This window comes from Chrysochloris asiatica, unplaced genomic scaffold (assembly GCF_000296735.1).
Source record: "Chrysochloris asiatica unplaced genomic scaffold, ChrAsi1.0 scaffold00584, whole genome shotgun sequence".
Classification (NCBI taxonomy): domain Eukaryota; kingdom Metazoa; phylum Chordata; class Mammalia; order Afrosoricida; family Chrysochloridae; genus Chrysochloris; species Chrysochloris asiatica.
This window is the reverse complement of record NW_006409102.1, coordinates 312092-327423: the sequence shown is the minus strand read 5'-3', so window position 1 is coordinate 327423 and position 15332 is coordinate 312092. Positions and strand designations below refer to the sequence as shown.

The 15332-nt window shown below is 51.5% G+C and overlaps 2 protein-coding genes across 2 annotated transcripts in view; both read right to left on the bottom strand.

Annotated features, from left to right (window-relative positions):
* Positions 1-12095, bottom strand: part of LOC102831600 (anomalous homeobox protein-like) — a 16179-nt gene extending 4084 nt beyond the window's left edge. The window contains exons 1-10 of the mRNA XM_006877736.1: positions 11841-12095; positions 9644-9771; positions 8571-8694; positions 8065-8281; positions 7756-7873; positions 6175-6326; positions 3332-3383; positions 3143-3179; positions 2252-2312; positions 1842-1977 (exon numbers count right to left, since the gene is read on the bottom strand). Of these exons, the coding sequence (XP_006877798.1) occupies positions 1842-1977; positions 2252-2312; positions 3143-3179; positions 3332-3383; positions 6175-6326; positions 7756-7873; positions 8065-8281; positions 8571-8694; positions 9644-9771; positions 11841-12095 (1280 nt within the window). The remainder of the gene's footprint in view (positions 1-1841; positions 1978-2251; positions 2313-3142; positions 3180-3331; positions 3384-6174; positions 6327-7755; positions 7874-8064; positions 8282-8570; positions 8695-9643; positions 9772-11840) is intronic.
* A 299-nt stretch (positions 12096-12394) lies between these two features.
* Positions 12395-15332, bottom strand: part of LOC102831215 (zinc finger protein 383-like) — a 14050-nt gene continuing 11112 nt past the window's right edge. The window contains exons 3-5 of the mRNA XM_006877735.1: positions 13511-13664; positions 13350-13445; positions 12395-12481 (exon numbers count right to left, since the gene is read on the bottom strand). Of these exons, the coding sequence (XP_006877797.1) occupies positions 12395-12481; positions 13350-13445; positions 13511-13664 (337 nt within the window). The remainder of the gene's footprint in view (positions 12482-13349; positions 13446-13510; positions 13665-15332) is intronic.

Sequence of the window (15332 nt, the reverse complement as noted above, 5' to 3'; positions counted from 1 at the left end):
CACCGAATAGCTATCATCTTGTCTAGATGGGTCTGGTGAAAAGAGATGGGGATAAGATTCGTAAGATTCAATAGTGAATAACTGTTATCATGACTAATTGTGACTGTCACAATTGGAAAGGTAGAAGTTTTGTAACAAAAATAGGGGAGTGGTTAATCTTACAGTCCCAGAACCAGAGGACCCTAGGACCATCAAGAGAGGAATGCACAAATAGAATGCGGGACCTTATCCAGAGAAGCAGCAGTGCCAGAGATGGAGGCAGAGATGGGGGCATGGAGGGGGTTGCGGCTGAGGATTCTAGATTCATCAACTGAGAAGGACTAGAGCTGGTGGCCAGGAGCAGACTTGCAGAATGTGCCCTTTGGAGATGTAAATTGTTCTATATGCCTGAGTGGTTTTTTGTTTGTTTGTTTTTATAAAAAGCTAAAGTGGGTAGAGAGAGAGAAATACTGTTAACTGATGGTACAAGGAGGGGTTTATAATCATTGTAATGAAACAAGGTGTATGATTTGTTGAATGTAAAACTGATGATCTGCCCTGTAAACTTTCATTCAATCCACAATAAAAACCTTAAACAAACAAAAGGTAAACGTATACAGACAAATATCAGTCAAGTACTTATACGCCAGCAATGAACACCCCGAAAAGAAAATTAAGAAAACAATTCCATTTACAACAGCACCTAAAAGAATAAAATACCTAGAAATAAAATGATCAGGGATGTAAAAGACATACAGTGAAAATCATAAAACACTACTGAAATGCTAAAAGATATTGTTTGGTCTTTGGACATTAGTGTTCAATACTTAATTAAAATCTGTTAGAGATGGTCTGTAAATTCAGGATGAATATTCTCAAGGTTCTATTCTGGCCCTGGTGGACTAGCTTTCATATTGTTCAGTTTCAGCTTGATGTTCCATGTGAGAAACTGATGATCTGTTCTACAGTAGGCCCCTAGCCTTGTTCTGACGGATATTATTGAACTTTTCCATCATCTTTCCAAGATGTGATCAACTTGATTTCCTCCTCTTCAAATTGTAATTCACAGCATAGCTGTTGTTCTTGAGTGCCATGGAGTTGGTTCCAACTCATAGCGACCCTGCACAGGGCTTCCAAGGAGTGGCTGGTGGGTTTGAACCACAGACCTTTCGGTTAGCAGCCCAGTGCTTATCCTTCCCAGCACAGTAAACAGTGCTTCACCTCACTAATGCCTAGGAGATCGATCTATAAGTTGCCCATTTCATTTCTGACAACTTTTCATTTCCCTAAACTCATACATCCCACATACTGATTATTAATGGATGTTTTCATCCGATTCGTCTCATTTTGAGTAGTGCCACATTGGCAAATCAAAGTCCTGGCAGCTTACTTCACCCACGTCATTACAATCCTCTCGATTTCTAGGAGGCAGCTCTTCCCCAGTCATATTTCCAGTGCCTGCCAACCTAGGGGGCTCCGTTTCTAGCACTAGATCAGACAAGATTCCAAGGGTTTCACAAGCTGATTGTCAGGTCCTCTGTCCTAGTCTGGAAGCTCCAGTGAAACCTGTCCACCATGGGGGAACAACCCTGCTGGTATTTGGAATGCTAGTGGTAAAACTTCTAGTAAGCTCCTACAGTAGAACAAACTAACAGATGAATGGTGAAGAACTCCCACATGACCCCCACGTTCTGCTCCACGACAGATCCTTGCATCTTTGATTATTTTTCCTCCGTTTATAACAGTCTAAGCCTTTAACAGCAGATTCACTCCTGTCTGAGACCTTTAAAGCCCCCTTAGACCTGCAGTACCTCATTCCCCCTACTTTGGGACCCATGCAGAGCATCACCCAAACCTACTACCTTTGGGGAAGGATGAATTCCGGAGGTTGTGTCACCAGGAAGCTCCCCGCCTGCAGTTCCATGTGTTCACCACTGGTGCCTGGGCTTTCCTCCATATACCGGCTCTGAGGGGTCCCACTGGCCGGGCCAGTGAATCCTGTAGAAAAGAAATTCCACAACTCACTCATAGGAAGACGGCGCAGGGGCCACGTCAGATAGAAGACACCACACGGTGCTCAGCCAGTTATGGGCCACGTGGGCCTGCCTCTCCATCTGCTGGGGGCTCGCTGTCTCTCTCAGAGAAAGAAAAGGGTACAACCAGCTACCCCAACAGCCCCTCCCTACTCTGCCACTCTTTTCCTTCCAGAGACCAAATATGGTTGAATTTGTGGACTTCAGTTTCTACTCTTCCATATGACACCCTAGCACACCTCCTTCCTGCTCACCGCTAAGGAAGGTGTCACACACGATCACTGCCTTCTTTCCTGGGCGCTGCAACAAATGGCTGAGCCGTTAGCCCTGGGCCCTTTCCACTGACTTTTACTGTGGGTTTTACTAAGATTTCACATAGCTGTAAGGTGTCACCTCCTTTCCTTACCCTTTGACTTTCTCACTACATAAAACGCTGAAAAGAGGATGTTTCACTCCTAAAGACAGGCTACCATGGATTGGCCCAAACCTGAGTGGACAGAAACAGGAGAGAAGTGAATTGAGAATCTAGGTCCATTTCTTCCCTGAGCCTAGAGGACTCTCCTGATCTCAGACAAAATCAATAGACCAGCGTGGCTTTCACCATGTCCTCCACCAGCATGACCTCCTTTGAATGAAGGGACTTTCATGAGTATTTGTTTTCCTCTAGTCTCCCTTCCCTGGAGAACTTGAAAGTTGTTCTCAGATAGAGGTAGTAATTTAAACATATCTGGTTCAAATTTAACCATATCTGGTTCAAAAATAGTAAAACAATGTACTGTATCTTTTCCTCCAAAAGAAAGAGGAGAAAAAAAGCTGCAAGCCAGAACAAGGAAGAGTGCAATGGGAGGGGTAATGTGCAAAATGCACAGTCTGCAGATTTGGGAAGCAGTCAGAACTTTACGGCTGGAAGGACCTCTGAGAATAAGCTGGGGCACAGGGCAGGGACAGAGCACTGGCCACTAGTCCTCCCGAAGGAGAGATTAGTGGGGGACCAACAGGGCTAGACTCAGAGACAAGCATCTATCACATTTTAATGCCCAAGAGAGTTACCAGGCAACTACCTCCAAACACAGCAATAGGGTCTTCATAGAACAAAGTCAGTCACCTCCTGGGGGAACCATTTCACTCACCTGCTGACCTCCTGGTGTGAGGGTCAGCTCCCTTGTCCTAGAGTGGAACCCACCAGTGACCAGTCCACTCAGGCATTCCCACCAAGTCAGCATTAGTAGTTGGTATACACAGGTAAGCATTCATCTCCAAAGAGAAAAGAAAATGGACAGCAACAAACAGAGGGGCAACATCATTCCCCAGAAAATCACCTCTGGGGAACAGGTCTCCGGGGCTCTTCCTCCTCCTGCTCTAGGTCCTTCTCTGTACAAGCAAGAACACACTCCACGGCCTCAACAGTCCCTCCTTCAAACAGTGAAGCAGACGTCACTTAACGTTTCAAATTAGGACTGTAGCAAAATGTGTTTACTTGATACGGTTCTTCTATCCAGTCTTCGTAACTCCCACCAATTGACTGGCTGGGACCATGCAAATAGGGTGCATGGGGCTCAACTCTTAAGTCGGGAGCTGGTCAGTTTTGCCCTTCTCATGGGTTTAAAAGGAGCCATCTCAGAAGCAGGAACAGACGATCCCAGGACCACCAAGAAAGACGAGCATGAGCGGAACACGTACTTTGGACCCAAAGATCCCTGCACAGACAAGTGGTGGCAACATGTAGAGACAGAGCCGCCGGCTTCCTGACCCTGTGAATGAGTAAAGCTGAGTGCTTTTGGACAAGAGTCTGGTTTGTAGAATTAGGTGTCCTTTGGGCATTCCTGAGCAAAGCTAAAGGCTTCTAAACATATGAGCAGGGCAGAGACCAAGGGCCCACATGACTGAGAGGCTGGGCACCAGAGACAGGCACGTTCCTGACCAGAGACCTGCCGTATCTTGAGTTGTTTCGGACCCTTAATTGCATTTAGTTCACTTCTCTAATAAGCCCCGTAACTGCAAACCATTGTGATGGATTATCAGAGAGCTAGTGAGAGATGTGGGAGGAATGGCCACTGTCCAGACAGAGGAGAGAAGGTTGGAGGGTGGACGCATGTCCATCCTCTGCCCCACAGTAATCAGCCCTGGGCTGAATTGGAGTTTGATTCTCCTTCCCCCTTGGGAAGCCAAAGGAGGTCAGGCATGGCCACCACACCGTATTTGCAATGACCTTCAAAGAAATACAAGATATTGCATCCATCAATAGGTAGCATGATCTAAAAGATGGACAATTCAGAGGTCAGGAAAGAGTTTTGAAACTTAAATTAAGAACTATCAAAGGAAAAAGTACTGAATAGATTCAGACTTTTGAAAGACAGAATTTAAGAAACAGATTGAAACACACACACACACACACACACAAAAAATATATATATACATATATATGTAAGAAAAAAAGTAAAGTACTTGGGAGAGTTCAAGGCATTCCAATATCTAAATAACTTTTGTGCTCCAAAGAGAAGGCAGAGAGCATGGTAATGGAAGAAATGACAGGTATTTATCACAGAAATATTACAAATGTGGAGATCTCAAAGGAACCCTTAGTTCTGTAAACCAAACGGCTTAAAAGCAAAACAAATCTAAAATATCCAGAGTCAGGGACATCACTGTGAAATTTCAGAATGCAAAAACTGAAGGAAAAATAAATAGAAACTAAAAGCTCCCACAAAGAGAAAAGAGGAAACAGCACATAATGAACATCAGACATTTCAACAACATTATCTAGTACACAACAAAGATGATCCCTTCAAAAGATTTCCAACTCAGAATTCCATTCTGTCAAATTGTCAATCAACACTGAGGGCAGATTACTCAGAAAATCTTATCTTCCCGACACCCAACCAAATTCACTGAAAATGTTCCTTAACAAGACAAGGGAGTCATGAAGGAAAGATCTAAAATGCAGATGACAATGAAAGGGCCTCTCACGATGATGCTTCCTCCAATACCATTGGCTCTTCATCATTTGCTACCTCTTGAACAGGTTGGACATCGACCATTTTTCTTTTTGGTACAGTGACTCTGCCTATTCCTTCCATCTATTTTCTGCATCATTCAGTATTTTCCCCAAAGAATCCTTCAGCATTACCAGTCAAGGCTTGAATTTTCTCCTCAGTTCTTACAGTTTGAGAAATGTTGAGCGTGTTCTTCCTTTTTGATTTTCTAACTCCAGGTCTTTTCACATTTCTTTATAATATTTGACTTTGTCTTCTCAAGCTTCCCTTTGAAATGTTTTGTTCAGCAAATTTACCTCCTCATTTCTTCCATTTGGTTTATGCTGGAGAGCAAGTTTCACAGTCTCTTCTAAGAGAGCAATTCTGCTGCCAAGACCGCTTTCAAGTGGCTCAGGAGCCAAGATGTCAGTTTGAGGACTAAGGTGCACCTGACCCCAGCCATGGTATTTTCAGTAGTCTTATATGCATGTGAAAGTTGGACAGGGAATAAGGAAGACTGTAGAAGAATGAATGCCTTTGAGTTCTGGTGTTGGAGGAGAAAATTAGAGGTACCACCACTGCCAGAACAACTAACAGATCCATGTTGGATGAAGTGCAGCTAGAATGTTCCTTAAAAGCCAAGAGGGCCAGACTTCGTCTCTCATACTTTGGACATATTATCAGGAGGGACCAGTCACTGGAGAAGGAAATCATGTTTGGTAAGGTGGAGGATCAGAGAAAATTAGGAAGACCCCCAACGAAATGGATTGGCCAAGTGGCAGCATTGATGGACTCAAGCGTGGCAACAGTAGTGAGGTTGGCCCAGGATCGGGCAGTGTTTTGTTCTGCTGTGCATAAGGTCGCTATGGGTTGGTACCGACTTGATAGCACTTAACAACAACAACATAGGGTTTCCAAGGAGTGGCTGGTGGGTTTGAACTGCCAACCTCGTGGCTAGCTGGATCCTACAGTGTTGATCCTACAGCGCTACACCCACATGCAGATTTTATTTAGCAAAAATTAAAATAAGAAACAATTAATGTATTTGTGGGTAGTTTGTTCTGGGTGTACTCACAAAGCACAGAGCCCCGTGGAAATCCTGCCCCCGACCACGCTGCTGCTCTCAAACAAGACCAAGTCAGAGCCACAGTCAAGGCAGGTACCAACGGCTCTGTCCCGTGCAGACTCACCTGCCATGGCAGCATCTGGACAGGGCATCGGGAAGCCCAGTCCCTGGCTGTGGACTGCCTGCCCAGTCTGGAAAGAGGTTTCCCTGGAAGACGCCAGCGCAAGGGACATCAGCCATGATCCGGGGGTGTCTGGGGATGGGTCCACCAAGGTGCTGCCAGCAGCCAGAGGGCAGAGGCCAGGGCCAGGGCAGACAGAGTTGAAAGTGATAGGGTCTTGGCTAGGTCCCTCTAGGTATGTCTCTCCTCCCTGCAGAGACCTGTAAACACAGCAAACACCATCCCTCAGTGGGCAGAGACTGTGAAGGGGCTCTGGTAAGTCTGTGAAAGTGGGTCCCATCTCATCCCAGTCACTGATGGCTGTGGGACCTGAGTCCATCACCAGCCACACGGAGGTCCCTGTCCTTCCTGTGGTACATGGTGGTTCTGGTGAGCCAATCCATGGTTGCTGTTAAGTGTTGCTGAGTCAATTCTGACTCATGGCGACCCTGCACAGGGTTTCCCAGGAGTGCCTGGTGGGACCTTGCAGGTAGCAGTCCGGGGCTTACCCTACAAGAACTAGTCCACCATAGAGGCACTTAATAATGTTATCAGTGGATATCTGAAACACGTGAGCAATTTGATTTACCATGACCTACAACGAAGCATTGTTCTTCAATCTTGAAGCTGGAACATGATCTGCCATCTAGCAACTGAGTCAACATAAGGGGGGGCTGGCTGATCTTTAAGGAGTATCAGGCAGTGATGAAAATGAAAAGACTTCATGTTCCTTGAATGTTCAGATCCCAGAGCCTTGGGTTAGAGCCACATCATCTTTGCAGATCTTGTCATTATCCCCATTTCACAGGTGAGCACTACAAGGTCAGGAGAACGTGCCCACGGTTCACACACTTGGGTGGTGCTGGGCTTGGATGGGAACCAAGGCAGCAGGTGTGAGAACGTTCCATGGAGAGCGAACAGATGAGAAGGCAGTGCAGTTAGACCAGCTCTGAGAGCACAGCAGCTAGCTAGCGCCTCTTCACGGGCAAAGAGGGGACACCCACAGTATGTTGGCAGTTACTCAATGACATCTAAAAAGAAACAGAGTCCTGGTGTGGCGCTGTACGTTAATGCGCACCACAGAAGCCCTATAGAGGGTTGCTATGGGTCGGAACCGATTCGATGGCATTTAACAACCACAGGGGTCAGTAGACCACAGTGACTGCCGGGTGACCTTTCAGAGGCTGGCTGGAGTTTCTCTTTTCTCTACATTCCGGTTTGGCACGCTAGATAATGCACTGGACCATAAGGTTGGCGGTTCAAATTCACCAGCTGCTCCTCAGAAACCCTAGACCAGGTCACTTAGGTCAGACTGACTTGACAGTATTTAACAACAACATCCCAGACAAGTCAGGACCAGGAAGCAGGCTTAGAGCTGGGGCCACGGCTCCACCTGCTCCTGCTGGTCCTTCCAAATGACCCGTGACCACAGCTGTCAGCCACTGCCATCTCCCAGTCAGTATCTGGGGACCTAGACACCCACCCCCAGGAGAAGAGAAAGGGGCTGAACAGGGGAGGTGCCTCTCAGCCACGGCAGCACGGTACCTGTGAACTGGTGGTTTCGAGAGCATCTTGTCTCCAGGAACGTCCAGAGCGAAAGTCAATGGCACCCATGGTCCTGGGGTGGGCTCTGGAGACCATGGAAGCCCCTTTTCCTCATGTCCTGTTAAGCAGTACAGCACAGTCAGATGGGGAAGCCCAGTAACACCCAAGGCCTTGCCTTCCTCTCCTCAGATTCTAGCTGGGTTTCCCAGCAGGGAAGAGTTTGCCCCAGGAGCCATTGTCTTTGGTCTGAACCAACAGTCCACCAGAAACCCAGCAAACACCAAGCCTCAATCAGTCCTCATCACTTGCCTGATTCCTGAGGCCTGTCCACACACTGAGGGTCAGCAGAGAGGTCCTGTGAGACCCTCAGGGACTTCCGACTCATCCCCCAGGCACTAGGGTCTCTGGCTGAGGTCCTCCGACTCTGCTCGGCGTGTTGGAGAAGGGCTCTTTGGCGCCGGCGGTAATTTGCAAACCAGTTGTAGACCTGCTCTGCCGACAGGTTGGTTTGTGATGACAAGGCATCCTGCCAGAGACAACCGAACCCCTGAGCTCAGAGGTGGTGCCAACCATCACTTCCATGGGAAAGAGGCCAAATCCGCTCCCACCCCTTGGGGTTCAGGAGAGTCCGCTGTGGCATGGGAGGGGGGCCTAATCCTCCTGCTGTGGGCGTACCCCAGTGAGGATGGGGTCTCATGTCAGAAGCGAACCCCAGAGAACAGTTGCTGCCATTGTACCAACCAGACTCACCGTCCCGGGAGAGCCCGAGAGGAGCTGGGGGGCTGCACAGGACCCCTGGGGTGGCTCACTCTTACCCGCTGGGCCTTGTTGGGGTTGGGGCTCACGTCCAAGGCAAAGTCCTTCAACTTCTGGCGAACCTCCCTGGGGAAGTTTCTGCTCCTCAGGCCCTCGGGACAGAGGGAGGGGGGCGGAGGGTTCCTGGATGACCGAAGAGAAGGTCTCAGTATCGGAGCTCCAGACCCCCAGCCCATCCTCCCCCCAGGGCGCCCTGCCCTCTGAGGAAGGGAAGCCTCGCTATGCTTAGTTCGGGTAAGATGACAAGTTCTCTCCCCACGGAAGCAGCTCACACTCCAAGGGCCTTCATTGTGCCCCATCCCCACTGCAAACCCAGAACACGAGTTCGGTGCTATGTACCTGCCCCTCTCCCACAACATGGCCCCGGGACCCCTGGGACAGCACCCCAACTCACAGTGTGCCCCCAGGTTCCTGCCCCTCTCCCACACGTGGCCCCGGGACCCCTGGGACAGCACCCAAACTCACAGTGTGCCCCCAGGCCCCTGGCCCACACTCCCCTACTGCCTCTCTCCCACTCTCAGGCTGTCCCAGGCTCCTTCCTGTACAGTCCCCTGGCTGTGACAGACTTGTCACCAAGGCCTCAGCCAGCACGGCTCTTGGCTCTGCCCTGACTGGAGGGCAGTCTTCTTTCAGAGCCATTTTTCTCGTGGTTATCGGAGGACCGCTCTGGGCATCTCCCTCCCTCAGCTACTACCCACGTGGCCAGTGCCTCTAGAACCAACAGTCTGTGCTGCCCACCCAGCCTAGAGCAGCCCCTTCCATGGCATCCTCATCCTGACACCTAGGGAGTGGTCAGCTGAGGAAGGGGAGGTTAGTGTGTCCCAGGCCTGCAGCCCATCTCCTCTGGGTCCTGTTGGCTGCTCCCTCCCTGCTCATAGGCATGGGCATGATGGTCACCCTTCACTGCCTGACTTCCCTCAGCCTAGGGTGAGCTTGGGTGCTCCCAGCTGGTCCCAGCGGTGCGTGTCGGCCTGGCTCACACTGCTCTGCCGCTGCTGGTGTGCGGTCTGACCAGTGTCCCCACAGTCCTCTCTCCCAAGTGCTCTGGGCAGCCGCTGCGGAATAAACATACCTCTTCCTGCATCGAAACTTCTGCACCGGAGTCAGCGTGGCCACGCCCAGCTTCCTCTTGACCACGTGGTAGTGGATGTCATTCCAGAGCTGCACCAGCTCCCAGCTGCCTCCTGGCACCTGGCACCCCTGCCGAGGAGAGGCTGCCTGGGCTGCTGGGCCTGGGATGGGTGGGGTTACCACCCATGCGCTGGCAGAGGTGTCTACAGAAGAGGAGGGGGCCGGGGGCCAAACCCACTCTCACTGTCCTCCAGTGGAAATCCCTGCCACCCCTTGGTTTGACTCTGAGTGGCTGGCCACTCACGCTGCTAGCTCTAACCCTGTGACCATCCTGTCCTCCCAGGACACTGAGGAGACAAGCACACTTTCCAGTCACACCGCAGGAAGACTGGTCGCCAGCGCGCAGTGGGTGCTTGCTGGGTGGGAGGAGGACTCCAGTTGTGCCAGCACACACGCACTCACCCATCACCACCAGGGAGGATAACGTGCTGCCCGGCTCCAGCTCCCAGCCCACAGTGGGAAGTAACTCCGCTCACTGCAGCCCGCTGCCCTGGACTTACCGATACTGACCAATGTGTTCAGAACCCGGAGACCGTTGGCACTTTCCCTCCCCACATCAGAAAGCTCAGACCCCACCCTAAGTGATTGCAGCACAGTATCGATGGGCCACTGTGGGATCTCGCCTCCGAGGGTCTCTCTCTTTCCTGGAGCACCCCCCGTGTTTGTTCCTCGTACATTTGTGCAGATTTGAAATGCTCGAGTTCTTTTCAGGCATCAGTTGGAGTGGTACCAACCCCCAACGAGCCTCCTGGGACCAGTGGGGACTGGTGGGCAGGAGGTGCAGATCAGGGGGCATCCTGGCGCTGAAAATCCCATGGCATGGGCTGGAGCCAGGGGACCATCCAGCTCAGATCATGGCCAGGAGAGCCAGTCCAGAGTAGCGCAGGGCAGGATGGGCCTGGGAGCAAGGGCTGGCCCCCACCCTCGGCCTGCAGAACCCCAGAGCTGCACTAGAGCATGGTTCTGTGTCTCACAGGGGGCAGGACCCATGGGGGTACCATGTGGGCAGTGCCAGGAGTTATAGGGGCTGATCTTCTTCCAGGCTGTGGGGTGGAAAGACTACACAGAAATGTTACAGACAGCTACTTTGGGGGCACCCCCTCTGACACCATCCACCAGCCACACTCCCTGTGCCCTCTATCTACACCACCATTGCTAGGTCCAGGTGCTACTCTGGCCGGGCAGAAACTAGGCTAGCATCTCCTCCCTCATGGGGACTGAACACAGTGAAGAGGACACTGGATATACACACAGACAGGCACACGAGGAAGCTAGCTAGGGCACAACTGGACAAGGAAGGGAGCTGCCTCCATGGGGTGGTAGGGAAGGCTCTGAAAAGGTGTCACTTGGCACCAAACACAAAGACAGTTCTGCAGAAGAAAGAGCACCTGTAAAGACCCTGAGACAGGAAACATCTAGATGGAGGTCAGAGGGCAAGGCAGCACCGCCACTGCGGAGACAAGGCAGGGCAGACAAGGCGGGGCGGCCAAGGGGTCTGGACATGGACAGACGTGAGGAGCAGGAGAGGAAGGGCACGAAGGAGTGACCAGGAGGACACTGTGCAGAAAGAACAGGCTGGAACTGAGGTGTGTTTCAAGGAAAACTCAACACGAGTCACTCAGGGGGAACCAGGTTGGGGGAACCAGGCCCGTATCTCTTACTCGAAACCCTGGATATTCTGGAATCCAGAAGGTTTCAGATTTGGGGAAGTGAAGGAGATGTGTAACCTTCACAGCCCCAATGTTATTTGCATCCTGTCCCCAGACATACAGTTACTAAAGAAGCAATGAGTATAACAGTTCCAGTTAGTGGGAAAAAAGATCATAAAAATAACTTCATGCCAACACAGGTCAGAGTCTGCTCCACATGCCACCAGGTGAGTTCCAAAGATACTGCCAGTTTTCGGGGTTTTGGATAAGGGATCAAGGTCCTGGGCCTGCTTCCCTGGTTGGCCTACCGAGGAGAAGGCCAATTCTTTTCGAATTAGACTCCTTGTTTTCAGTTGCTGGTGGAGCGCCATGTTTGATACACATCAGATCACCAGACTAGACAGAACTGAAGGAGTGGAGGCAGGGAGGAGAAGGCTCTCCCCGGAGCTAGCCCCTTCAGGCCTTGTCCTCCCCCCAGAGACGCCTTACCTCCAGGAGCTGGCAGGCCAGCTGGTGTTGCTCCTGCCCGGCCAGGACGAGTGCGCACATCAGGACCACGTCTCCACTGTTGAGCAGGTACAGGCGGAGAGGACTCCCCAGAATAGCCTCCACCAAGGGCTCTGCCTTGACGAGGTCATCCTGGAGGTCCCGGCACAGCCTTCCCGCCAGGGCCACCAGCTCTTCTGAGGGGGGACAGGTGGCCCTGTTTTCACTCTCCTTCAGCAGTGTCAGAAATCTCTGCATCCTGCCTCAGGCTGGCGCCCACACTGCAACAAAGACCATGTGCTCACAGCACGCACAATGGCACGTCCCTCCCGCCAATCGATCCTCGCCTCACAACCAAACACCTGGAGGAACAAGCCATGGCACCACAATTTCCTTTCGCTCCCCAAGCTGCGTGGGCACCAGGCACTGGACCGAGTCCTTCCTGCCTCATCATTCCCATTTCTCAGAACCTTTGGGTCCCTGGTGGTTCCGGGAACCTTCTTGGGTATCAAGTCCATAGACTGTTAGCCTCCTCCACCTGGCTTTCCACGTCCACACTACACTACGCCGGTCTGATTGTCCTCAGTCCCTGGCTCAGTGAGGTCCAGGCTATGCTGGGCTTCTCTAAGACATTCCGATTTTTGCTAGGGGGCAGCTGGGGCTTGGGCAACACCCGGAAATCAGCCCTGGGACCTGACGCATGAATGCAGCAGTCATTAAGCCCATCTGGTTTGAACTATTTTAAGTTGCAACAAAACTATTCTCATTGGAAAAACCAAAAAACCACTAAGACGTAAAACGTGCCCTGGCCCCACAGTGTACACAAGACAAGAACAAACTGAGCCTGAGGCTCTGCGGGTAGCTTTCATAGGACCTTTTCTCCGAGGTCCAAGGACCAAATCACCTGCACACCCAAAGCCCACACTGCTGCTTGCCGAGCGGAAGGCAATTGGCTATGGCCATCGAGGTCCCTCTGGTTTGCCTGTCCCCAATCCTGGTCAGCTGAGCTCACAGACTTTGGGAACTGTGGGAAGTTGATGCAAATTCGTATGTAATTCTGTACCCATTGGAGTCCTGGTGTGGCGCTGTGGGTTAAGGCGCCAGACTGCAAAGCCACGTCGGCGGTTCAAGCTCACCAGCTGCTCCTAGGAAAGCCTATACAGGGTCGCTATGGGTCGGAACTAACTCGACGGCACTTCACAGCAACAAATGTCCCCACTGCCATGGATTCTACTGGGCGGAGTCAGCTTGTAGGATGGCGGCCAACTGCCCGCCAGGGTTTCCTAGGCTGCCATCTTTGTGAAAACAGCCTGCTACATCTGTCTTCTCAGGGTTTGAACTAGCAACCTTAGAGGGAGCTGCCATGGGACGCTAGACACCCAACTTGGAAGCCAAAAGACCGATTGCTGAGGCCCATCCTCTAGCTAAGGGCCCCTGCACGGCACCCCCGGGCCGCCCGAGCCCCTCCTTTCCTCACACCTGGTGTGTGCCCCCATGCCCTCCCCTCCTCACCCAACTTGAAGCCCGGCTCAGAGAGGGGGCCCTTTCCCGAGTGGGGGAGGCGCAGGCTGCACATGCTCCCCGGATCTCGGCCCAGGGCTCCTCAGCCTGCGAAGTTGACAGAGGAACAGAGCAGAGGCTCCCCCGAGGAGTTCAGATCGGGACCCACTCACCTTTGGGGAGCGTGCTGTTCCCCGGCCCCGTGCCTGGCTGCTTTGCTCTCGCTGGCCCCCAGTCCTATCCCCGCCCCCGGCCGCGCACGTGCTCTGGGGCCGGCTCCGCACCGGCGGCGCCAGGACGGGGCTGGCTACAAAGTGTCGGATGGCCCTGCTCCAATCCTGAGGCGCCGCCTCTCACCTGTGGGGGAGGGGCATCACACTGCCCAGGGTGCAAATCCCCCCTTCCAGGCTAGGTCCCCACCGGCTGTCCCCAGCTCTCAAGGCCTAGTTTCCCTGCTCTTGAGTTCTCAGGGCCCAGAAGGGGCGCTGTTCCACGAAACAGGGCCATGCACAGCCGGCCCTGCCATGGGGGCGCTATGACCCCCTGAAGCTCAGGCAGGGGGAAGTGTGACCTTTGACTGACCCTGCCTCGCCCTTAGGGCTGGGACTTTGCTGCGGGGTCATGACCCTAACTAACCCAAGATCCACACTCATGGCCTCCCTCGGTGGTCCGAGATGTGCCGTGTCTAGTACCTACACCTACAGGAGACCCTGCAGGGATGCGTGGACTCCCACCCCTGGCTGACACTTCTTAAATCCCCAGTGAACCAGGGAGGGGTGCCAGGGTCTCGCTAACCTAATCACTCCCATAACAGGTTCGGTAAACACACACCACCAGCCTCTCCTCGTCGATTTCTGGCACCAATCAGTTGCTAAATTGTGCACAGGAAGCAAGATGATGTTCTAGAAGTGTGAGATGGAGAAGACTGAAGAAGAAATAAAGCCTTCATAGTTTATGCACGTTATTGTCGTTCAGGCGGTGGAGTGAGGCTGTTCTGACTCAGCGCACCCTCTGCAGAGCCCTGAAACCCGGCCCGGCTGGGTAGGAGTCCTCTGTGGCTGGCTCTCGCAGGCTATCTGGTTGAGGGTTTTTCGGTTTTTTATCTTTGACATTTTACTAAGCATCATGCCCTACTCCAGGGACTGCCCTCTCCTAATACTATGTCCCAAATATGCGAGACATAGCCTTGTCGTTCTTGCTTCTAATGTGCATTCTGGCTATACTTCCAACACAGACTTTTTTTCCCTGGAAGTCCATAGTATAGTAAATGTTATTTGCCAACACTACAGTTTAGTTCAAAGGCAGTAATTTCTTATGTTATTCTTAAGAGCCATCGAGTCAGTTATCATTCATATTGACCCTGTGTAGGGATTCCCAGGAGTGGCTGGTGGGTTTGAACTACCGACCTTACAGTTAGCAGTCCGGTGCTCCACTCAAGGGTTTCTGAGACTATAATCTTTTTCAGTGCAGGAAGCCTCATCAATCTTCCAGCTCAACCTGTAACCAACCCACTATGCTCCCAAGTCTCCCTTATTCATGGCCCAACAATCCATGCACATGATGCAACTGAAAATACCATGGCTTGATCAGGCGCACCATAGTCTTCAATGTGGCATCTTTGCTTTTTAACACTTTAAAGAGATCTTTTGGCTCATGCAGTAGTGTTAGATAGCAAGAGCAACAATTCAGTGTCTGTTCAAGCACAAATCTGGAAATAATTATGGAGCCTGGTGGGAACTTGCTAAATAAACCAGGGGTCCTACAGAGGATAAGCTAATTGGAAGGTCAGTAACGACTGTACTGAGGAAAATGCTTATCAACCTTGGGGATAATGGCAGTATGTTGTTGTTGTTGTTGTTGTCAGGTGCCATTGAGTCAGAACCGACTCATAGTGACCCCATACACAGCAGAACGAAACAATGTCCGATCCTGGGCCAACCTCACTACCGCTGCCACACTTGACACCATCAATGATGCCACCTGGCTGATCCATCT